The sequence below is a fragment of the Camelus bactrianus genome, chromosome 1 (assembly GCF_048773025.1).
Source record: "Camelus bactrianus isolate YW-2024 breed Bactrian camel chromosome 1, ASM4877302v1, whole genome shotgun sequence".
NCBI classification, from domain to species: Eukaryota; Metazoa; Chordata; class Mammalia; order Artiodactyla; family Camelidae; genus Camelus; species Camelus bactrianus.
The window spans coordinates 24,599,962-24,626,184 of record NC_133539.1 but is presented as its reverse complement, the minus strand read 5'-3'; the positions used below and the strand labels follow the sequence as shown (position 1 = coordinate 24,626,184).

At 36.2% G+C, this 26,223-nt stretch overlaps 1 protein-coding gene and 1 long non-coding RNA gene across 4 annotated transcripts in view; one reads left to right on the top strand and one right to left on the bottom strand.

Annotated features, from left to right (window-relative positions):
* The window catches only part of LOC105073091 (uncharacterized), a 159,342-nt gene that overhangs the window by 71,496 nt on the left and 61,623 nt on the right, over positions 1–26,223 (top strand). For both annotated transcript variants that reach the window (XR_012506217.1, XR_835666.3), the window contains exon 2: positions 25,981–26,059. This is a non-coding gene — a long non-coding RNA (uncharacterized LOC105073091). The remainder of the gene's footprint in view (positions 1–25,980; positions 26,060–26,223) is intronic.
* The window catches only part of SAMSN1 (SAM domain, SH3 domain and nuclear localization signals 1), a 128,915-nt gene continuing 107,546 nt past the window's right edge, over positions 4,855–26,223 (bottom strand). For both annotated transcript variants that reach the window (XM_045520811.1, XM_010960274.3), the window contains 5 exons: positions 24,134–24,263; positions 21,860–22,011; positions 18,511–18,717; positions 16,451–16,601; positions 4,855–5,733 (listed from right to left, as the gene is read on the bottom strand). In XM_045520811.1, the coding sequence (XP_045376767.1) occupies positions 5,531–5,733; positions 16,451–16,601; positions 18,511–18,717; positions 21,860–22,011; positions 24,134–24,263 (843 nt within the window). In that variant the 3' untranslated portion in view covers positions 4,855–5,530. The remainder of the gene's footprint in view (positions 5,734–16,450; positions 16,602–18,510; positions 18,718–21,859; positions 22,012–24,133; positions 24,264–26,223) is intronic.

Here is a 26,223-nt window from a genome sequence, read left to right as displayed (position 1 = left end):
AAATCCAAAGGGAAGTATATTTGTTGTTATACAGAGAAACATTTTTTTTAAGAGCATTTTCAATGATTTCTGCTGGAATGAATGAGTAAAGATTTCAAGAATAAATAGTGGCAGAAAACCAACTTTACTGTTGTACATAAGTTGATGCAGCCCCTGGGTACAAGTACTTCTGTATCTCCTTTTGTTGAGTTCTCTATTTTTTATGAATATGCATATTGGGGGGAAAAACTTCCATCTGCTCTCTTTTAGCTGATTCTATCACATTTTTGAGCTGTGCATCATTATGGAGCTTCAGAGAAAGATGATCATTTACATTACATACGGATATAAAGGAGAGGAGGAGTTGATGAATTGCAAACAAGTATAATTTATATGGACGAAGTGTGCCAGAAGTGCTTTTCACCCCATTTTACTCTGCAAATGGAATGATTCCTGCCCATTCACTTGGCCCAGTGCCCAAATACTCAGAGAGGAAAACAGTCCCTTTAGCTTGTGCATCAGGATTTCACTTCTTTCCTGTGAGGAGACAGTGCTTTGCACTCATGCTCACCAGGGACCACAGAGGTCAAAAGAAATCTCTGAACATTCTAATGTCATGTTTTATATTCTTCTGTCATGGCTTCCTCATTTATAATATACATCATTTGGACACACTGATCCTCTGTGTGTGTGAGAAGTCTGCATGATGGAGAAGGAAAGGAGAAGTGATGAAAAGCTTTTATTTTCCCCGTAACCTGTCTCCGTGCTTTGATTTCCCATGGTAGATCACTTGTGTAAATGCCCATAAGCTTTGCAAGTAAGTAAATTTTACATTTAGGCTGTCTTCCTGAGAGCTTCTCTGTTGGCTTTAGCGCAATCAGCTGTAACTCTCTACTGCAAATACCAAGGCCCAAGATGCAGTAATCACCCCAGATCTTTTATTTATTTAATGTAAGCATTCATTTATATGTTTATTCATTTATTCTTCAAAAATGATTATCCCTATCAGGTACCAAGAGTGAGGACTCAGAGCCGCATACAATATAACCTCTTCCTAAACTGCCAGGAGTAAACAAAGTAAATCATCTTTCTTGAAAAAAATATTTATTTGCTATTGTTATCATTTTATTTTACTCTGTCTTGATGGGGGGAGGTAGTTAGGTTTATTTATTTTTAGTAGAGCTAGTGGGGATAAACAAAGAAATATTCTGTCATGACAAAAATGGTCATTTATTCTGTGAGGGTCTGCTAAAGCAGCTGACTCTCTGTCTTGCTTGTGGACAACACAGTTGTCTTAGCCCACGGGAGATTTGTGTCTGAAGAATTTCAAGTCACTGCTAGACCATGGCTTGTCTTATGGTAGCATGTGTGCTGCTTTGAGTCATGCTCAGACATCAGTTTTCCTGCACATACTGCATGCCTTGCACTGAGTGCTTTGGACATTTTATCTCATTTAATCAACAATATAATATGGAATATTAGTACTATAATTATATACATTTGATAGAGGGGAGAAAACTAAGCTCAGAGGATAAGTGACTTGCCCAAAGTCACATAGTCCTCAAACCCAGATCTCCAGGCTCTGTGTTCAGATCAATGTTGGCTGTGATGAGATGAATTCAGTGGTAAGATGGCAGGTAGCGTAAAGTGTGGGTTACTTCTATCTTATTTCCACAGCCAAGAAACACGGTCAAATTTAGAAACTGCTGTTCTTTTGCCTATATTTAGTCTATTCATTTTGCTCTCAACCTTTACATAATTTCAGCATGAATTCCCACTTTATGAAGGAGTACTTGAAGTCTGCATGCTGATTAGTTATACAGTTTTCTTTATCAGTGGTTGGGGGATGGAAGTGCATGTGTGTGTGGGGGGGTGATGGAGTATCTAAAATTTCATCACATTATTTTTCTCAGAACTTACGCTGTAACGGAAGTTTCTCAACATGAAATGTCATCAATTTGGCCTCACTCAGGAAGTTGCAAGGCACTTGACTGTAACCTCAGTGAATTGGACGTTGTCTAAAGCCTGAAAATCTTTAGCTGCCTGTCATTTTAGAAGTTTTAAAAGTTATTTTATTTCTTAATTAATTCTCTTTGCAATTTGATTGATTTAAAAAAAAGCTTCTTAAGGGTGAAGATACATTTGTGTTTATATCAGAAGTAGAATGGGAGAGGGGAGGGATGTCAGAATTTAAATCATCTAATTTTTGCTCTTATCAAAATAGTATTATGAAGATTTTATCCACTTATCTGAAATAAAATTTCTCTAACCGTGCATGTTGTCACAACGTACTTGAATCTGTAAATATGGGCTATCCCTGAGATCAGAATAATAATTGCATTCCACAGTGGTTTTACAACCTTTCTGTACTAAAAGACCCAGTTGTGTCCAATGGAGAGGTGATGACGAGATTCTGATGCAGATTATCTGATCCAAAGGGCCTTTGTGGCAGCATATGTATTCCGTATCTAAATACTGTTGAATGAATAAACAAGTGAATGAGACTGGAACTCTCACTGGGTTTCAGCCTAGAAGCACAAAGCCAGTGTAATCATCTGGTAAAGATTAAAATGTCGACCCTTGAACCACTTTCACATCTGTCTCCTAGTCAACAGTGGAAGGTCTAAGTCCCTCACAACCTTGGATGAACTATTTCTGCCGGCAGCTGAAACCTCATGGCGTCTCTGCTTTCCTCCTTCTCTCTTTGCATGAATCCAGCTTCTCTTCATCTGCTTCAGTCTCCTCAAGGCCTCTGCAGCACTTCTGCTCAAAAGTATTTCTCTAAATTCTTAATTGGGTACCTTCATTTTGAAGGGATGGAAGTTGTGACTGAATATGTTTCACAAGTTTCTACCATTTTACAATCAGGAAGTTCCTTATATGCTCACCAGCTTACAATTCCCTGACATCTTCATAAAGAAGCTCTACTCTTTTGACCTCCTTGAGGCAGCAGATTGATTAAAGATTAAGAAGTATGGCCAGTGGTTGTGCTGTGTCTATGGAGGCCCTAGAAAAATCTGTTTGAAGTGGTAGTCCTAGCAGGAGTGGGGCCATGATGGAGCCAGCATATTGGAAATTTGAAATTGAAACACTATTTCCTGCTGTGGAGAGGAAGGAACAGAAGTAGACATGTGCTTTACTCCTGACCTGGGTACTGCATCTGGGATCACCTCTCATGGATCTGGAAAAATATGCTAGAGATTAACTGTGTGTTTCCTCCAGCATTTGAAACACCACTTTGTGTTTCCTGATTTTTCCTAATTTTTAAAATTAATTTGAAAAACTTTTTGGCCACTTTGGAAGGTATTGTATAGGTTGGGTAGATTGATTTAAATATTAATATGGAGTGTGTTGTATGGGGATAATCATTATATTCAATGCAATCCGGCAAACAATTCCTGAATGTCCACTCTTTGTCTGGGATTATGCCAGAGATTGAAATGACTAAACGGAATAGTCTCTGTCACCAGGAGATCACAGTCTCGTGAAAGGGCAAGCGTCACGCAAATAGATAAAGTATAATATGATGTGTTACAACTAACAGAGATACAAATTGCTATGAAAAAACAAAGTGGAGGACACTAAAGAGACTCACAGAAGGCGTCACGGAGTAAATGACTTTTGTGATGAGTCTTAAGACAGAAAACAGAGGGAGGCTTCTGGATATAAAAAAATAACAGGAGCCACTCCAGCAAAATAAATAGCGTAAGAAAAGTCACAAAGGAAATAGTGAACTCAGGGAATTGCAAGAAGGTTGTTATGGCTGGAGAGTGTAGGGTGAGAAGGGAGAGAGGAAAGATGACTCATAGGGAAGGTTAAAAATGGTTGAGAAGGACTTTATATATCCCGGAGATTTAAGTATTATACCAAAGATAGTGAAAAGCCATTAAAAAATTTTAAGCTGGGAAGTATGTGATTTGAATTTTTTGTTAGAAAGATCTTTCTAGAGACCATGTGGAGGATGGATTAGAAGGTAGGGCATTGATAGGACAGAGGTCAGTTGGAAAGTTGTTACATCATTTTGCACATGACAGTATGAAGTCCCAAAGCAAGGCAGCAACCATGGGAATGGATAGAAAGCTGTGAATATGAAAGCGTTTCTAGAAGTTTGATCCATAGAGATTGATTATTTATTGAATCTGTATGAGAAGGATATATGTGAGATGAAGCAAGAAATTATTTTCTGCTTTGGGTAACTGGGTGGGTATTGGTACTGTTAAAGAGAGAGGTAGATTGGGAATAAAATAGGAGAGACAAGGTTGCAGAGAAAATCAAGGATTTGAATATGCTGAGTTGAAGCTTCCTAGAGTGCAGTGGACTGAGCTGTGTCTCCCCAGCCCCTCACATTCATGTGTTGGAACTCTAAACCCCAATGCATGGTATTTGGAGATAAGGTCTCTGGGAGATGATTAGGTTGAGACAAGGGATTAACCTAGTTATCTCCCAAAGACCCTGTCTCTCTCTGCCGTTTCAGGACACAGCAAGAAGGTGGCTATCTGCAAGCCAGGAAGAGAGATCTCACCAGAACCCAACCATGCTGGCAACCTGATCTTGGACTTCTAACTTCTAGAACTGCGAGAAATAAATTTCTGTTGTTTGAGCCACCCGGACTATGGTGTTTTGCTATGGCAGCCTGAGCTAATATACAGGGATTCAGGAAGTGGGATAACACAGATCCAGGGTTTAGGAGAGAGACTGAGGTGAAGCAATTGGTTTGGAAATCATATATATATATATATATATATATATATATATATATATATATATATATATGTATATGTATATATACATGTATATGAGATATGTGAAAACATAAGAAATTTTGTGTAAAGTTCTTAGATGAATATGCCTTCAGTAACACTAGTCTGGAAAATATCAAATGCACATAGTTTTTTTTATTATTAAAATTAGGGTATTTCAAAATTTTAAATATTTACACTAAAAGGTGAAAAATCTGTACAATTATTAAAATTAGTTTTACTCAATCAGAATTTACAATATATTGTTATCTATACTTTTACATAGATAACAGTGAAGAAATGAACAAAAAACAGTTACTAAAACTTCACTATGGATCAGGATAAAATGCCTCCAATATTAACACACGCGTTCCCAGTAATTATAAAATGAATGTAAGTGCTGCTTGCACAATTGGTTAAACAGACACATGCTCCATAATGATTCATTCAGTAATATACATTAATTCAAAACTGGTAGGTATAAAAAAGGAGGATTTTTTTTGGAAAATCATTTTGCACTTATAAAGCCAAATAAAGTTCATGTCTCACACACTAAAAACTTACACTATACTTTTTTATGATACAGGCAAGTGAGATGCTAATATATAGTATTTAAAATAATAAATATACATACTACTTACAACAACTGAAAATGTTAGAGCTATGAACTTTTATGTACAATCATTCCCATTAAAACATTTTAACTTCAGGTCGTATCTGCAAATACTTCTCTTCCTCTCCTATTTGATCTTTTAGCTCAAGAAGAGTTAAAATCCAAACACATCTGTAGATGTAGAGCTGAGAATGTGTGTTCAGTTGCTTGGCTCTGTGATAGTAATCTTCTGTACCATGTCAGACAGATTTTCAGACTCCAGATCTTCTTTACCATTATCTGAGTTTTCTGATGAGATATAACAACCAGAGTCCCTTGGGCAGTCATCTAACTGTGACTTATTTAAGGAGATGTCTGGGCTTAAGGACAGGGGCACAGATTCATTTTCTTGCTCTTGAATAGCTGGAAATGGAAAAGAGGGGAGCAGTTAGGCAAAGCCAAGAAAAGTTTTATTCATATATTAATTCATCTTCAAGCTGTTTTAACTGTTCCAACCTTTACTTCATTACAATTGAAACTTTTGTAAGTAAACATTTGTTGATTATAAAAGTGATGTTTGCACTCAAATATTCAAACCCCTGTTTTCTTAGAAGACAAAGTTTGCCCTTTGTTGCTCACTTGCAGTTTCATGAAATTCATGTGAACTGCTTACATAAGTGAAGATCAATATGGACTCTCACTTTACATTAATGATAAGTTGCCAGAGAAAGCAGATTGTATCCACAGTGTGACTGATGCCTTTTCCAAATGCTCCTTAAAGTAACACTAGAAAAAGTCATTTGTAGTTTAAATGTACAATCCAAATCAATAGTGATCTTTTCGAACAATTCTAGAATCGTGATAATGTGGATTAATGAATATAAAAGATCACTATGAGCAACAGTATACAGTAGGAATTTGATAACTTGGAATTTAACTAATAAAACTTAAAATATCCAAAAATTTTATATGTTTGCTTTCATCAGAAAAGTAGACAAAGAAACCAAGTTGCTTTTAGAAAATAAAATACTATTTCCATTGAATCTGTCTTTTGTAGTGTGTCAGAAATTCTACATCTTTTGTTTATAGTTCTGAATAACAATTGTTGATACTCAGATTGGTAATTCTGTGTCATCAAAGCAGTATTCTGGATTCAGTAGGCATTATCTTTTTAGAAAAAAATATTAGAGATGTAATGAAAGATATTTCTAAAGAACCTGAGCAGCCCTATGAAGTTTTACTCCTCTCAAGAAAGAGCATCAGTGTTCTCTTTGTCAATGTGAAGTTTCTTTTTTTGCATTTCCTGACACTAGTAAATGGGTGTTTCTCTGCATCATGAGATGGGTTCCTCAGAGAGGAGATGGATGTGAGGCCACCACCTCTCAGCTGTATCAGCGTGTCTTGCTCTTCCCCCTTCTAACCTTTGGACATTTGAATTGCCCTACATTGGAAAAACATACATTTCAGGGTGGGCTAAGACCTCTGTCTTCAGAGGCTACACACTGCATTCCACTCCAGTGAGAAGAAAGTAAACCTTAACTTCAAAATCCTTGAAAGAAGGAAATTGTGTAATTGTGCAATTTTCCTCAACGGATTCATAAGTAATTTATCCTTTAGAAATCCACTTTTTAATCTTGCCTACATATCTCCTGCTTTTAAATGCATTTTCTAGGTTTCAGATATCTTGCCAACATTAGTTTATGGTTCAGTGTGAATCCAATTGTTGTCAACTTCATTAAAAGAGAGAATTGGGCCCTGGTGCCTTCGTATACTTGCATGTAATGAATTAAGTTCTCATCAATGGATCTAGAATGGTACTGGTTATGTACCACTCATGGAGGAATTGAGAAAAGAGTCACTCAAATTATTTTCTGTATTCTGCGGTTTAGATGGGAAATACAGATTGAGTAAGGTTGGGAAAAAATGATAAAAATAATTTCTTAGTCTACTCATCTTCAAAATGAGTCATAGCAGTTCTTTTAATCTTTTCTTCAAGGCTTTTATTTGCAACAATGAAACCACATTTATGCCATTCCTCTGAATCTTCTCCACATTTGCCACAATGTATTTAACTTATTTCTAATTCAAGGATCAGATATTTAAGTCTAGTGATATGATAACTAGTTCTAAGCATAAGGAACTTTAACTTTAATATGTACCTATTGTGACTGTTATTTTAAAATGTTAGCTATCATGAGGCATTTTCTCTTTATTAGTCATAACAACCTTTAGGTTTAAGGAGAGTCTACTTAATATTGATTAGTCTTTATGAGTATCAGTCATTCACTTTTGTTCCCAAGCCCTTCTTTTATAAAAAGGCAGCACTGAAATGGGACCTCTCTAAGGAAAAGCTCTCTCCCTCTGCTTTTCTGTCTTATCACCACTGAAATGAAAGACCCAGCTCTGTGTTCCATTATCCAGGTGTTTCTGGAAAAGGCCAGAGGACTTGGATTTGTGGCCATGCTTCCTGTCCCATCAGCAGTGATCACCAGATTTGGAGCGTGATTCTCTTAGAATGTTTGTGGGGGTAATGCCATATTTCCCCAGATTATGTTTGGGCCTATTACCTGAACACAAAGTGGGAAGAACTGAGTTCCCTTCCTTCAGACTGACATCCTAAACAGGACTTGGTGTAATAAAACTGCTCCCAACACCATTTTCTGTTTAGGTTGATTACTGATTGTGGGGCTCTCGTCAACATATAAAACATGGGCTTGAAGAAATCTGATTTCCAAAATTAGCTCTTTTCCTTTCAAAAAATAAGTAGTCAGCTTGTTATTTTGTCCTCAGAAGCCTCTATACATTCACCTCAAAGGCTAACAAAGTAAACAAACAATAAATGAAAATCTGACTTTAATAGAAAATGTGGCATTTAAAAAATTTTAGTAATAAAATATATTTTAAAATTTCCCCCTGACAAATACTGTATCATACTCTCTAAATTCTAGGAATGGTTTGTTTTAAATACAGGTTATTTATTGTAGAAACCTTTCATCTGCAATTTTTATGGAAAATAGAAATTGTTTCTCAGTATGAAAGTTATGCAGCACAGTAATTTACAAAACAGCAGTAATTTGCTAAATGATTTCCTAGTGAAATGAAAACATGACTATGCCTCCTCAAAAGCTTCCCACCAGGCTTGCAATAATTTTAGGCAAGTGATCAGCTGGAGCCCCTCAACTGTAACTATAAAAAGAAAAGGCAGGTCATTAAGTTACATTATGGAAGTGAAAGCTATGTAGCATTCAGTTTTTTTGTATTTGAAAGGTCAAGATTTTCCTCTTCTTGGTTTTTTGTTTTTTGTTTTTTGTTTTTTTTTTTCCATCCTGACACTAATGACTTAGGGATTGGCACAAACCTAGGTCTTATGCGATGGTTGGTTTTTCCAGCAGAGGTGATGAATTCACACTAAAACATCTACATTTTCTTTCTAAGTCATTTAGTTCCTTCATGTGGCCATGAAACAGAGTAAAGCTAACCAACTACCTAGAAACTGAAACTATAACCTTCATCAGTTTTGTCCCATGGTCCAATCATCTGAGCTAACCAGGCAAGAATCACACTGGAGTGAAAAATAGTATGCCTACAAAATTACACACTTGCCATAGGATATCTAAGTGCATTTTTATACCAAAATATTTCTGATAATAGGTTAAGTTAAAAAATCAGTGTGTATAATTTAATTATTTTATTATTGAAATTATATAAAAACATATAGACATGCATATAATTGACAAATGCAAAAGTGTTAAAATTTTAGATAGATTTTCTCTTTACTTTCTCAGATTGTCTGCAATATCTTGTATTTTATTTTAACAAAGAACAAGAAATTTAAATGGTACTATTTTTCAGTAAAGCTCCTGAATGGTTTGCAAATATCCCAAAAGAATTTTCAAATCTGGGTATATTGGAGAATTATTAAATAATTTGAAGAAGGATATCTCATTGCTACCAGCCAATAGCAGGCATAACAGGAGTACAGAAAGCAGCCCCAAACAGTTCTGTACTCTGTGTAATGAAAATAAAATAATTATGTTAAGAATAAATTATTTAGGAGATACTTTGTCATAAAGAACTACTTTGAATATTAAAATATTTTATTTCTTACCAAAATGTTTATGGAATCATGAGCCCATGTTTCAACATTTTAAGATAGTTGTCAATGGAGATAAAAAGTGGCATGGTGATTAGAACATAAGACAGCTAGTATAATTATTCATAAAATAATTATATTGAGTTGTGACATTTAATTAATTAAGTATAGGCAATCTCAATTATATTAAAAGTGAAGAAAGCTTTAAGGAAATCAAACTAGATCCTAATTCTGGGAAAAAGTTCTCATGCCCTAAGGAGAGAACTCTGTCCTATATTCACATATTAGAAAGTTTAAGATTTAATAAAAATGTAAACTACTAGTTTTTGCTTGACTTTCCCAGTTTTCTTTACCCAAATATTCCAGATTTTGACTTTACTATCTTGTTTGCTTTAGGTATGAAGCCTCTGTCCTTTAAGCCAAGTACTATAAAATAATGCAATCCGAAGGGCATAGGAAAATACCCGACCAATGAAAGTGCTCAATAAACAATTTTTTTAATTAAAAATGTGATATTTAGATTAATTAAAGGAAATATGAACTAAAAAAGATCAAATAAGAAATTTTGTTGAAATTCAAATGAAGATACCTCTTGGGTCTTTACTCTCCTGTTCTTCTCTAGCTTGGTACTATCTCTAAAGAGGAAAAACCAGGCTTATGCATCTTAGGATGGCTCAAAACCTCATTTGTAGCCCCATTTGAGTCACTCAAACCAAAACTCAAGCATTCTCCAGGTAACTATGGCTATATTTATTTGTCCAGAGGTAGCATTGTCCATGGAGGAACATCCAGTAGGTAGTATGGCATAACTCTTAATTATTTCTGATTTCATCTTAAGCACATTCTAAATTACCTGAACACTTTAATTTTCTATTTAGTAGATATTTGGTATTTATTTCATTTAAATACTGACTCATCCTTTGGGAAAAAAAAATCAAAAAACAAAATGCAAGAACAAATTGGAAACAAGAATCACTTCATGGGAAACCAACCAGTTGCTGCTTTCTTGAGGCCATGAGAGAATATGGAGTTGGAATGACTCTCCCTCTTTTTGTAAACCTCTCTTTGCATCCATCACAGCATCATAGTCTAACCTCTAATGAGGTGTGTTCTGGGGAGAACATCTATACTCAAACTCACAGCAACTCCCACTTCTACTGTGCTGGCTCCTTCAGTGGGGCAGAGACACACTCACTTGAGAACCAATCACTCAGCACCAACTCAGACAGCACTGTTAGGCTGCCGCTTCACCCAAGCACACATCCCCATAAAAGGCTCTGGTCCCAAGAAACATTTACCCTTGGTTGAGTTGTCATATTGCACTATTTTGGTCAGGACCAAGTAATATTAAAAACTATCACTAAATTAGGGGCCTTAGGAAATCAATATCATATTTCTTATAGGTTAAATTAATATGGTGAAAAAAAACCCTGATTTCATTATTTTAAAATTTATTATTTGGCAGAAGTAGTAACACTTAGCATATTACTGATCTACAATTTGCTTTTACCATTTAATATGTTTTGGACATAATGTCAGTACATGTCTCATTCTCTTAATATCTTCATACTACTTTGTTGTTTGCATATATCTTAATTTATTTATAAAAATTAAATACTGATGGAAGTTCACATTGGTTTTAGTTTTTAATTAAAACTCCTAGTAGTTTAGCTAGTATTTTTATGCATTTGTAGAATTTAAACAAATTTCTAAAATTGGAATTTCTGGATACAAAAGTACACACATTTTAAACTTTGATAGTTTTTACATTATCATCTTCTAGAAATGTACTCATTTATATTCTTGCACACTCATATGCACACACAGTCATGCATAAAATGAATCTTGACAACACATCCCAATACCCACCAAAAACTTTTATGTGTGAGGTGGGATTGAAGGAGACTTTAAGTTTTATAACCAGAAAAATAGTCTTGCATGCTATTTACAAATTTCTTCACTCCCTCATTCAACACGTATGCATTCTGCAAGCACTTGTTAACCATCCACTCAATGCAAAGAGCAGTTCTAGGGCCTTTGGGAAGGCACATGGTAATAGAGGATTCACTCTTGTTTGTCCAGAGTAATCATTACAAAACCATGCCTAGTACACCATCACAGTGCACTATAAAAAGTACAGGAATGCCCTACATGTACAGACATTATAAGTTCTTTAGGTGACTGAGGTGAAAATTCTGTGAACTCTTCCCTCTGGGAATTGCTCTCTGGTTGAAGTATAAAAATGTTTCTGTTTCATTTTATTGTTCTTTGTGTTATATAGAAGATGGCATCTATCATAGTTTAAATCTTAGGGGGGTAAAACCAAAAAGAAATCTGAAGAAAGTAAAATGGCTATGACTAGAAATAGATATTAAATGCATGTTTATAAATACATAAAAGTAAAATATCTGTGTGCGTTCTTTACTCTATGTGGATAGTTAGCATCTATTTTCTTAAAAGGCTGTACATTTCTTGAATCTAGATCCAAATCATATGGCAAGTGGGTTGGAAACACCAGGCGCACATGTCAGGGGCTAAGGCACCAGGCTCCCCTGGCACGCTGTCAGGCCAACTGCTGGACTGCTGCTTGGCATAACTACAAATCTCCCCTGCTGGCAGCTCATGTTCCAGGCTCCTGGCTGGGACTTGCCATTTGCCCTGCATCGTTTTGGGCAGGTAGGCAGGCAGGAAGGCACAACTGGGGATAGTTGAGCAATGAGGGGCTGCTGTGACCACAGCTGGTGCCAACAGCCTGGCACACAACCCACCTTTCCCCCTTCCTCCTCATTGAGCGCTGCAAACAAACATTGCAGGTAGTACCTAAAATATGCTATGTATGGATTTTAGTAGAGTTTGCTTGTTCTGTTACTAAGTTGTTTTTTTTTTTGTTTGTTTTCAATGTAAAATTTAATTATCCCTGTGCTATAAGGGAGAACAAGATATTTCCATCTTCCATTTTCCCCAAGGACAATAGGACACATTCTCATAGATACACTTTTAAGACACATCAAAGTGCTTCTAAATGTGGGAAAAGAGAAACACATTCAGAAGAAAAAGAAAATATTTACTATAAACAGCAGTTAACTATCATATTATTCTAAAGAGGCCTTTCTCAGCGAGGCAAAGAGGCTTGAAGGTTGTGTTTAAGGAACAACACACACACACACACACATATTCGCTATCCGTTTTTACTTGCTGGGAATATTTATTCAAAGTAAATAAGCCATTTTAAAATTCAGAGGATAAATAGAGAAAATCTAATGTGTACAATATAAGCATATTCTACTCTTTCGCTCTTTTAAGAGCTGAGTATTTCATTCTAATTTTTTTTCTCTTTCTAACCTCATCTAGATTCTCAGTTGAGGGAGCCAGGGGCCTAATTCTGCTCAGTTCTAATGCAACGTGAGAACAAATTCAGAACATCTCTGTACTGGTCTTGCCTGGGATTGCAGAACCCCAAATTCGTTATTCTGTTCCAAGGTAGTACTGTGATCAGCCCCACCAGCACTCACCAGCCCTACTATCAGCTTGTTAAAGAAGCATCTTTCCTCTGGTCAAGCAGTGACCTAAAAAAGCTTAATCTGCTTTAGGTTTTCAAGGTCAAAGTAGGTATGGTACTATCTGTTTACCATAGAGAGAGAAAAGGAAAATTGCTTGCTCTAAGTCTTAGATTTCTGTCTGTCCCCATTCCATCCCCTATCCTCTTGGGCCCTCCAGATGTATTAAAGGCTTACAGGGAGCTTGTGGTCTTTTCTACATGATCTGAAAGCTTTAACTCTGGTCCTCAAAATAGGTGCCCACTCTGCTCAATTTTTATAATGAGTGATTAGCAAAGCAAAACTTTTCAGTTTCCAACCTAAGAAGCAATGAAACTCTAAACTGGGAATTTATTGATGTTCCCCAAACTGACATTATTCAGTGATTAAAATAAAATGCATACATAAAATCCTGGCCAATTTGCCTACCCCATTCTTCCACACACACACACAAAAGCTAACTATTTTTAACCTATGACTGTAATGTGCATTTGTTTTAAAATTGTCTCAGTTTTAAACAACCATATATTCAAGGTCTTTATCATTCAAGGCACATGAAGGTTGTGCATTTAATCTTTAGCATGGTTGTAGAAGATATGATTCACAGAGTACAGAATAGATAAAAATAAGCATGCAGTAGCATGGTGCCAAATCATCAGAGCTCACTATCTTATCAACGAATAGAAGTCATTCTTCTTTATCTTGAGCAAAGCAGTTTCATATAAGATAAATAGCTTTCAGTCAGAATAGCCTAACATGCAATATGCATCTTTTTGACATGTATATTCTAATACTACTTTAGACCATAAGATTAAAAGAAGAAAAATCTCAGAGTTGTGTGCTGACAACAAACACTGGTTGAATCTGCATTTGTTCCATATTTCATCTCCCAGAATTTGGTTCAGTGCGGGTATGTTTGTACATTACTGGCTATTATTAAATGATCAACCTCTATTGACCTTCAACTACTGTTTTCTAAAGTTTTATAAGGAGGAATAATTCAGGGAATTTCTACTTTTTTATATCAAACATTGAAAGTCATATCATGCTTTGGAGATACTGTGTTTTGCTTTCAGAGACCAGAGTTGAGTAGAATGTGTTTCTACTAGATTTTGGAGACTGGATTCTCGATATGTGACCTTGGGAAGACTACTTGACTACTCTAGTTTTAGTTTACCCATCTTGCAAAGGAAGAATTTGAGTCAGATTTTTTTTTAAATTACATGTAGCTCTAATGTGATATCATCCATAAATTATTACTCTTTTGTTAACATAGAAAGTAGATGGATGATGAGGGAAGTGGAATAAAGAAATTAAGTGGACACTTTAAGTGGCCCATGCCTTTGGCATTGGGCTGGTCTTCCCTCTGTGGGCCCCTGCTGAACATTGTTTTATGGCTGAAAGCCTGCTTGTGGAGGCTCTCTGGCCCCTTCCATTCACAAATCCTGTTGCAATGCAGCCATATTAACTTTTCACCTTTCAGGGCACCATGCTATTGCAAAGTTTCTGTTCTCACTTAAATATTAGCTTCTACTTTCTGAGATTGAAAACTGAACTGAAGCACTTGGGGAAATTGGCAAAGTAGTAGAAAACTTGAATTTTCAAATACTCATTTTATTAATTTTTACCAGTTTGTATGTGTGGAAGAAAGAACTTGGATTTTTATAGCAGACTGTCTGATGAGAACTCTAACTCTGCTACTAACCTAGCTATTTGGCCTCTTTGAAATTCATCTATGAAATATTTTTCATCTATAAAATGGGCAAAATATCTGCATGGTTGTTATTGTAGAAAGAAAACAATTAAATCTTCTTCCCCCCTCTACTTTAGCATCAACTTATTTTGGAAAGTATTGACAATGATACTGCAACTTATCAATTACCAGAAATCTACAGAATCCATTTCTTAGTGTCGCATTGCTTAGTAAGGAGCCATGTTTTGAAATGACAAGGTGGGTTTCCTCATTTACCTCATTTACCCGGAAGCTATTGTTACATCAATTTACACTGCTCGGTTTTGTTTTCCCTTGTACTGTTGAGTAGACTGGCTACTTTACATTTGACCTCTGTCTGCCTCTGGAACCAGATTGCCCTCGCTTCTGCATCTCCCATCCTCCACAGCTTCAAAGAATGCATATAAACACCTAGGCCTAAGGTTGAGATCAATTCTGCAGGTGTCTTCTGGGGGTGTCAAATTAGCAATGCCTGTGAAAGCTCTTTGAAAAGGATGAGAATCTGTGCAAACTCAAGACAGCAAGTAAGAATTACGTGAGGTACGATTTCTAAAAATGTAAATTAATTCTTGCTGGATAAAAGGCTGTTATATAATAGACATGTGCTGTTCAACTGTGCCATTTTGTGGGGCATATGAGGGAGGATATAGTAAAGCTTCCGAAGGGACAGTCAGGAGACCTCCATCCTGATAGGGCTTTCCTCCTTACCCTGTATCTGGGCTATTATTTGCAGTGTTAGTAATTGTATATAGCACAGCATCACCAACACTGGTGCTACCTTTCTAGTTCACTAGGTATGTGAGCTTGGACAAGTCACTCATCTTCTCAATTTCTCATTATAAAAATGGTGGGACTACCTAACTCACAGAGTTGTGGAGAACATTAAAGAAAATAATAAATGTAAAGACCTTGGCTCAAAGTTTTAGTCAGAGAACATGTTCAAAACTAATAAATGATTACTATTAATATTACTTTTGAAAGAGTAGGTTGGATTAGATGATCTAAGTTCTTTTTCATCTTTAAAATTAGTTACCTCCCCCTCCTTTTCTTTCCTAACAAAATACTCCTTGCAGAGTTTGGCACTCCCTACACTCAGGACTTTGGGAGCCCAGCCAGGTTTAGTAAGAAGAATACTCAGATCGGGCAATTGTAAAAACACAAGCTATCCTGTCTTTACAAACCCAGTTGGCGTGGACTATTTCAAGTGAACCTACATGTGTTACTCGATCTTTAGTTTATACTTACAAATACAGAGAACCATCTCAGATAATAAAAGTGAGTGCTGAATATTTTTGCAAGCTATTATACCATTTTGAAAGAATACTATAAACACGTACAGGATGTGCCTATATAGTAATGAAATGAATTTTCTTGTGTGGCGTGAAGGCTCATTAGCTCAGAGCCATGCTCTGTGCTGTTCTACAGTCGCATATGACATTTCTCACTAATGGCTCATGCTGTCACTAAATATTTGTCTCTAACTCCACCAGTCGTTGGCAATGCAGGCATCCACTTGTGTATGAATTACTAGCGCTGCAGAATCTAAATGAGGTACCCAGAGAAGTCCTTCCATTTTCTGAGTCCAATAAGAAAAAAAGGCCCTCTTTCTAATTATAGGTTTGACCAGAGCTGTTGTTTCCAAGAAAATACTTATTTTATGGGAAAGGATGCTTTATATGATTCTCAGTAAATAAAACTGTGGCTTTGTTTTTCATGATTTTACTATGTACATTAAACTGTGATTCTCAGTTGAGAAGAAGAGTGGGTATGCGCACTTACTTTCCTCATCAAGGAGATTTTCAGCAGCTGATAGTAACCTCATTCTATCTTCTGGGTTTTTAATGTTTAATTCAATGAGATGACTCTCTTTAATATCCTTTAAATCTTCTAGGGTCTCATAACCATTGAGCAAAAGTGTTGAGGTATATTCCTGTGGGGGAAAAATATGTATAATATAAGCTAGTCAGATTCAAATATTTTATTTTTAGTTCTCTTTAGATTAAAAAAAAAAAGTGTAGAAATGCATATGGAAACCAAAGGTGCCAACAGAACTTTTGCTTAACTTTATTTTATTTGCACTAGTTTTCCACATATGAACTCAGGGCATTTAAAGAGTCTGTTGTATAGTTCTCACCTTCTGCAAGGACAAATATAAAGAAGAGACGATTTCTTTAATCTCCACAATGCTAAATCACAGATCAATTAAATAGCTGGATCATTCATATCATTTGGCACTTTTTCACTTCTCAAATAGCTAAATTGACAAAGCTAACATGTTATGAAGCCTATCAGTAAAATGGCTCTAATAGAGTATAATATAATAATATTTCTGGATCTACATCTCTTCTTGTTTGCTTGACTGCAAAATCATCTACCCTCATTAACTTCTTGGGGTCAGTTAAAAAATGAATTCAAAACAGACACAATTTACATAAAAAGTAGACAGCATTTTGGTTGAAAAGCATTGTATAAACATAAGGAACCCCAAACTTTCTATTTAATTAAAAACTTTTATTAAGCATAAAACACTCTGGTTGGGAAAAGTATTGTTTCCTTTTCTCAGCATGTATATTTTGTCCATCATTTGCATCAATATATATTAGTTTAAAATTCATAGGCTTCTGATTTCAAAGTCAGTATGTTATTTATGTAACCTCTGTTCTCTCTAACAAAATAAAAATGTAAAGTGAATTTGAATGCTTTTCAACTTCTTCAAAAATTCCTCCCATTTTACTTGATCATAATTCAACATCCTCATTTTAGTTACTAAAATAAAATAACAGGAAGTATAAAAGTTTTAAGGAATCAGAAAGAAATTATTACCAGCCCTTTATTTTTTAAAGGAATGATATAGTAGTTCTTTTAAAAATAATGAGGTAGAATGGAAAAAAAAGAAAAAAGAAACCAAAATTCCCATTCTGATGTAGCTATCTAACTGTGGGTTCTTAAGTTATTTCACTTCCTTAGACCTTGATTTTTTTCACAGGTCACAGAACAAACAAGTAGCTGAAGCAGGATTCAAACTTGTGCTTTCTTCAAGGAGTACCCCGTTTGGGGGGCACTGGTAGTAGTATTAGAAGGCCTATGGAGTTCCTGTTTGCAGACAGGAATACAACTAGATAATTCAGGAAAAACAATTAAGGAAAGTTTAATTGGCTATCACCTTGATAAATTTTGAAAACTATAAAAGTTCTGCTGTGTTAACTTTAGAAATGAATTGCAAAACAATAAATTGAGTGAGGTTAGGCATATTGTATGTATACGGACATGCCATTTAACAACAGACATTTCATAAAAATTTTTCTAATATAACAAGAAAATAATTGGATTATAAATATGGACAACACAGTTTCCTTAACACAATCATCATGGGGACTTAATGATTACTGTTTCCTAACAAATTACTTTTAAAACAATTATATTTAGTTGTCTTCTCTTGACTTGCTTTTGATCTCTGCTCTGTAGAAAATTCAATTTTCTTTTCAATTCTCTGGAGTTTTACCTTCATTCTTTATGTTCTTTTTATCATTCTCATTTACATGTTTTCTCTGGACCTTTTAGTCTCCCAGGTTTATTTTACTTCTCACTATGCTTTCTCAACTTTAATCTCTACTGTGACTGCTAAGTATCATTAGAGTTTAGTCCAAGGGATGTTATATCAAGACCTGTCCTTGCAAAATAAAAGTAATAACAGACAAATATGAACTCTTCCTGGAAAATAGATTTTTCCCTTGCTGTAAGTCATGTATTTTTTAGCAACGCTGTACAAACACAGATCCGTTCTCCCCGATTATTTCATCCACATGCCACCAAATCAAACAGGCCACAGGTTTGCTAACCTGAAGGTGAATCCTCTCTAAGAACTCCTGTAGAGTCTGGGGTTTTTCCTTTCCGCTCTTTCTGTGTGCTTTTATTTTCTTGGGGGCTGCTTCTTCTTCTGAGATGACATCCACATAAATAAATTTGAAGTTTCCCACCTTATTGTTCAACATTCCTGTCCACATCCCCATTGGCGTCTTGCTGATAATGTCTATGATATCTCCTTTCTGAGGACAAAGAAATACATAAATTAGATTTCAGAGAACTCTAGTGCTGTGACAATTGGTAGAACTAATGAAATCACTGAAAATTAAGATAATCTGGGCATTATGCTAAGGAGGGGTAAGGTTAGAAATAAGTCTAAGAGGAAATTTCTTTTAAAAGTTCAAGAAACTATTTGCAAGTAATACTGAAAAAAACTTCAAATGCTTGAAGAAAAATTCCTAAATGCATTTGATGATGTGGTTGTTTTTGGTACTATATTAACTTATCCACTTATATTTGTGGACATCCCATAGTTTACAAAACACTTTTGCATATTAAGTCATTTTATGCCCACAACATACCTCTTGGATATATATATATATATATATATATATGGTATGGTATATATATATATATATGGTATCATAACTACTTGAAATATTACAGAAAAAGAAATTCAAACATTAAATAATTTTCCAAGAGCTTACGGGAAGTTAATGGCAGAACCAGAACTCAAGCCTAAGTTGTCTTAACTCAAAAATGATGCTCTTTTCCTTCATACTTCTCAAAGCAATATATGTGTAGCAAAGCTCAAGCCATCATTTCTGGAGGGGCTCCCAGGTGGGAAAGAGGAAGAGAGAAGTCCTTGACTCTGTACATGCTTCTAGTTCATCTGAAAAATTAATCTACAGTATAAAATAAGCCCACCTACAGTATTGCACTCACTTAGAATAATGAAACTGTTCAGAACTTTGTACATAACAGATATATAACAAAAGCATGTATGTACTAAGATAAATTATGCTAATTAATTATTCTAACTTAATGCTTGATTAAGTTGTGATGATTTAATTAATGCTTAGCTGGAGCTCCACACAAAGTTGGGATTAAAGTATGAATGAAGGGTATTGGGATGGGCAAAGCAATTGGTCTTTCTCTTTATTCATATCTGAGACTAAGACTGCAGGCTGCCAGTTATTGGCAAGAGTAGAAAACTACACAGGAGTATTTTTTTGTAAAAAAAAAGTTGATTTCTTTGCAAATACATTGTCTTCATTTAAGAGTAATAGTTACTCTTTTGAGACTTACAGTTTTCTACCCTAGAGAGGACATTATAAATTCTGATATTTTTGCCATTTTAGGAGTCTACCCTCAAACAAACAAAACATTGAGTCTGCTACTAAAAATATTTTTCCTGATACTCTGTGAATGTGTATTCTTCCATCTAAAACACAAACTGTATTTATAATTGTAGAATTTAATGTGATTAAAAGATCTGGTCTTTATGATTTATGATAGTCTGCCCATCTGACCCTGTGAGTTGTTTATCTAGTTTTTCCTGCTTTAGTTAAATCCTGGGCAAGATGGGATCAGCTAAACAGACCTAGAAAATCCCCAGAAGCTCGAGGGGAAGTTACTAAGCATGGCAGCCCTCTGCTGCATCCTTCTTATTAACCTTTAAACTTATAAAAACTATACATTTCAGAAAAGCCCACAGGTCACAAGCAAAAATCCAATTTCATTTTAGATTAAGGCCCTTGATGGAAACAGTAATATTTGATACTCAGTGGTAACTGTGGGGTTCTGACTGTGTCCTACGAGAGCTCCACAAATGTCCCTGTAGGCAGCACCAGCAGTAGTGCACTAGTATGGTGTTATAGGGAAGGTGAAAGCTACCTGAGTTAAAATGTTTTCAGTTTCGTACCTTCTCCTGCCCTCCCCCTCAGTGCTTACTTGGCTGCAAGCATCCTTTTTCCAAGACCTGAACTTAAGACTTCAAATCATTTCATAGAAACAACTAAAGAGCTAACTGTAGGGAATAATGTTTTCCTCATTCTCCAGCTTATCTTACTCTGATATGATACTATGAAAGAGGTAAAGAGAAGAACTGAGTGCTCTGAATGTTAAATAATAACATTAATACTTCACAGCTTATAATAATTATTGATTAACATTAGTTTGATGTTGACAGTATAGGAAAGTTGTAATTTCTGTCCTTTTAGCTATAGCATTTTGTGTAACTAAAAGGAATAGTTTAACATCAATAAAATATTTTAGCAGTAAACCTTCTATTTGTACTACTGTAACAACTCCTCCCCTTGAGTGGAACAGGACTATGAAAATGGTAGATTTCACACCTGTGATTATATTGTGTTATATGACAGAGAGACTATGCAGATGTCATTAATGTCCCAAATTACTTAATTTCGAAATTAAAAGGGAGATTATCTGGGTGTTCATGACTTAATCATGTATGATCTCTTAAAAATAAAAAAAGATTTGAAGCATGAATGAGCTTTTCTCCTGTAACCTTTGAAGGAGCAAACTGCCATGTTATAGAAAGGACCATGGCTGGCAACCCCAGGGGACTGAGAATGGCCCCTGGTTGATATCCAGCAAGAAAGCAGAAGCCTCAGTCCTACAACCACAACGAACTGAAATTCTGCCAACAGCAGGTGAGCTTGGAAAGGATCCTAAGTGTCAGGTGAGATCACAGCCTCAGTTGATACCTTGATTTCAACCCAGTGAGACCTTAAGAAGAGAATCCAGTGGAGCCATGCGCACATGTAAGGCCTACAGAACTGTGAAATAATACATTTGTGTTGTTTGAAGCCCTTGGAGCAAAAGATAACGAGAGAGGGGGTAAGAGTAAAAAGAGAGAATTCAGGAGGGAATATCACTGAGAGAAAGTTGTCAGGTTGCACATGGCATTTCCAAGTACCGACTTAAGTACTGAAGTTGCCCAGCCAAGTCTGGTTTTCAAGGCATTTGCTCTGCTGGACTCTTGCCAAATATTTTCATTTTCTCTCCCTCACCTTGGCTTCGTGATTCTTATTTCAGCACACACCAGGCAGAACTGAGCATCTCCAGCAATTTGTGAGATTTTTGGTTTTCAGAAACATGTAGACAATTTCTTCTCCCTTAGTAGTCTCTGATTCTGCATTATGTACGTAATGTAACTTTTGCTCATAACCTCAAAAGACTGATTCCCCTATTCTACCTCACATGTTTTGTTAAAATTCCTGCCACAGTAAACCAGTCCTCAGTTCTGCTCTTGGGAAGAACACACTTACCCGCTAGTTCCCAATACTTGGACTTCCTGAAACAGATCATACACCCAGCAGTAGACAAGCCATACAGAATGCAGATATGATGTGCACACACCTTGATTTTGAGAGAGTCGGTGTCATAGGGGCTTGGTGTGAAATCTGTATGTACTCTGGCACGGCCACAGAATGGTCCAGAGTAGGGGCCATCATCGTCAAGTCGAAAGCTGTCCCGGTTACTCGTTCCATCTGAGCAGCTTGTTATTCCACCTGAGAAGGCAAAGCAGAGGTTAACAGTTCTCATCAAAGGTTCGTAACATTCTGAACCATCTCCTGGCCATAACTAAGCAGGGATAATGCTGAAGCATTGGATGCCAGCCTCCTGATGGGGCTGTCAGTGACTGAGCCCTGTTTCTGCCTCCCAGTCATTCTCCATCAGTGGCTTCTGTCCTCTTAGCCATTTCTGATATTTCTCCAGCCAGTCTGACCACTTTTTCCTTATTCACTCACCCAAACACCCTCTTACTTCAGTCTCTATGGTTCAATCCAGTAGCACATTGTTTTGAGGTTGGACACTTGCTAAAGAGGCAGACAGTATAGACCTGACTCCCTGTATAAGACAGATAATTAATTTTGTACATGTAAGCAAAGACAGAAACCTGTAGCAGCAGTTTGATCTTTGTATCTATTGATCAGGAATGGTCAAAACTTAAGACCACAAGTTTCTGTACAGCTTATCACAGAGTAGCAAATACTCTGCCTCTTACTTCCTAATACTTCCTAATGTGTACCAAAAGCCATTCTGAGGCAACATTTCTGTGCATAAAAGGTAGCATTTTTGCTTGTTGTGAGAGTGTCAGGGAAGGAGGAAGTGTGTTCCAATGTCTGTATTACTAAATGATTCAAAACTCTTCTAAACTGGGCTTTTAAAATGGCTCTGAATCCTTGTTCTAGGGTCCTTTTCTGATTTTGAACCTCGGGGGGAAAGAGAAAAGAGATCCCATGCTTGCCTGGGGTCAAGCATGGCTCCCACTGGAAGTAATTCTGAGTCTCCCCACCACTCTAAGTTGTCACCTCACTTTCTCCTTCTGTGTGGCCTCCCAGTGTTCTGTTCCATGGTAGAGACAAGTCCCAGAGTCTCTACCATTCATTCTAATACGTATGGAAATAAGGTAAAGATCCTTAGAGATGCTCCATTTTTTATATGGAGTCGTGCAGAAGAAAGATGAGTTGCGTCTGATCACAGAAATGAAGCTGTATATGCTGCCAGCTAAGTAGACCACCATCTCTCTACACCCTCCCTTCCATGACCACCCCAGGCTCTGACTTTTCATGGTGTAATTGAATTAATAAAATTCTACCCACATTCAGTATCACAATTTTGAATTTTAAAACTTCCAGCAGAAATGAATACTAATGAAATGTGAAATTCACACATGCAAAAATATATCCCTCTAATGTTTCTGTATTAGCTTTTTTTTTTCACACAATAACTGTTCTATAGCCAATAGGAAAGTAGGAATAAAATTCAGCATATTTGAAACATCTGGTCTTTGTGATCCATCTTCAAATAACAGAAGCAGTTGATTTAAAATGAAACGAAAGTTAAACTGCAAAAAACATTTTAAAACCTTGAAAAGATTAGAGGGATGCGTAACAGTGTACATATAAAAATTATAAGGCACTCTGTAGTATCAGTGGTTTCATCCAAATGTTATAGCGAGATATGTGACTGAAATCTGAGTGACTTCTTTGTTAAAAATGATGTTTTTATAAAATTCTTGTTGAACGCATGCTGATTCCTTTTTGTCACCTAATTGGACAGTTGGAAGGACAAAGTGAGAGAGGGCAGAACAGGAAAGAGTGAAAGAAAGAAAGAGAGAAAAAGAAAGAAACAAAGAAAAGAGGAGGGAGGGAGTAGGGAAAGAAGGAAGGAAGGAAAGAAGAGAAAAGGATAGAAAGAAGTAAACAGGGGAGGGAGAAGGAGGAGGGAGGGGAAAGAGACAGAGAAGAGGATTTTAGTTATCTGAATACTTCAAGTCATTTGAAAAATTCTGACTCAAGATAATGCTAGTTCTTCCCAGCACATGTTATTTTAGGTACTCAGGTTTAATCACTCACCATGTTCTTTTTGATGCATATCCCTTAGAGCCCTGTTGACTACAATGCTAAAAGTTTTAAAATAATCTATAACTCTAATATATTATGTATCATTTTAAACAATAGCAACTCTATAGATTCAACACTTCCTACGTTTTTATTATTTCTCTCATCACGTAGCTGGAACCTTGTTGCTATTTTGACAAACAAGCCCAAGAGAAATAAATCTGCTATTTTTAATTAACTTAACTCAGACCTATCTAGGATCATGTCACTTATTCTGTAGCCTTACTTGATGAGCTCTGCCCACTGTAGAGACTGTCCATGGAGTCACTGGCTTTGATGGAGACCTTCTCTGTATGGGTTCCAATCATGGGGTCACTGTTCCGATATGGGAGGGTATCCTCTGCATCTTCCTCATCCTTCAGAAAATCATATCAGAGGTTAAGTGCAAAGAACTGATTTCCTTGAGACTTTTTCTGTGTGCATTGATTTAACAAACAAGACATATTTTAGCAATAAAATACTTAGGAATACATCAGCATAAAATACGAGTGTCATTAATCTTTAGTTCAACTTATAGCAAAACATTTTATGGTATACTTGGAAAAATCCTTTAGATGGGACATTCCACATTATGGAATTTAACTGAAATTATAACAGTTCATTTTTGTAATTGGGATAAATACCATATCAAGACCATTTAATCAGAAATGTTAAATTTGTTAACATCTGTGCTTTATCTTTTAAATCACTTTTATTTCTTCATGCTGTCCTTATCATGTATTTACCACCATTACTAATCCTTTGAGATATGATATTACAAGTTTAAACTCCACATAGTTGCTTCATGTCAGTTATTTGCACCCTACCAGATCACTAGATATGAATAAAACATGCACACTTTGCAATTCTAAAGCAAAGCTTATCTAAGAAGCTTTACAAATCTCATACGGTGCTTGCCACCTAGTCAAGTGAAAAGCAAATCTTGCATAAAATTAGGAGAGACAGACAATTTCAAAAGAAATTACATCTGCTTGAAAACATCTCACATGTTTTCCATATTTAGATAGTTTGAACAAAACCCATGAATTTCTTAATATTCATCAAAATGTAATTCAATATTCCTATTTTTGAGCATTTCTAAACATCAATACAACCTCAGAATATACATATGATATACACTCAGTTTGAGTCTCTGCTTTTTCCATTCCTTTATTCATCTGTTCAGTCATTCAACACAAGCTTATAGAACAGCTTTTAAGTACTTGGCATTGTCTTGGAAACTGGGGATACCATAGTAAACAAGATAACAGGGTCCTACCTCTAATGAGGTACATTTTAGTATGTTAGGGCATGTGTGTGTATGTTTGTAGTATTTGGGGAGATTTGTGTAAACAAAATGAGCAAAACAGTTTCAGAGAATTATGAGTGCTACGAAGGAAATAAAACTGGGTAGTATGAGAGGATTAACTACTGAGATTAGGGTTGTAGGAAGGTTAGCTGGTTTAGGGAAAACAGCCCCAAAGATCTCCTCTGTAAGATTATACATGCTCTGAATTATTGATTTGAATGATAAGAAGATGTAACATATGATCTGGAGATAGTTTTCCAAGCAAAAGAAACAGCAAAAACAAAATGATTAAACTCATAACTAGCTTGGGTTATGCAGGGGAAAACAAGATCAGCGTAACTGGAGCTGAGTGGGAGCAAGGAGAGTATTACGATATCAGCTCAGAGAGGCAGACTGGAGGCAGATCAGGAAGGTTTTATAGGCCACTTGTGGGACCATCGAAATGTGCACTAAGATCTCTTGCTGCAGGACCCTTCTTTGTTGACAGCCCCAACTGCTGCCCCTCTATATCAACCACTGTGTTTGTATGGAAGCCATGTTCCATGACTGAAACAGTGGGGATACCATTTGCATCCATTCTGGTGGGATGTGCAGTTTCTCTAATGGAAAACTTTTGTTCAAGGACTTCCCATCAATCTAGCCAAAGCTTTCTCAGAACAGTGTTGAAGTCTGAGACTTGAATGATCCTCCTTCTTTCTTCCTCTCCTTTTATAAATGTCACACTTGCATTGTAGTCTGAAGGATTTCCTTGCTCATTTTTTCTTTCTCTTCTTTATCCTTCACAGGCATTTCCCCCCATAAAACTTTGGCGTTACTACTCCCTTCTTGGGGTCTACTTTTCAGGACTGGAATGAACATCTCATGGTAAGGGAATACATTGTGAGGTACTGTAAAATTTTAACCAAGGAAGTGTTGTGTTCTGAATTTGACTTTTCAAAGATCTTTCTGGCTTTCATGTGGAGAATGGCTTTTACAGAGTAAAGAGTGGAAGAAAGGAAACCATTAGGTAATCTAGGCAAAAGGGGTTG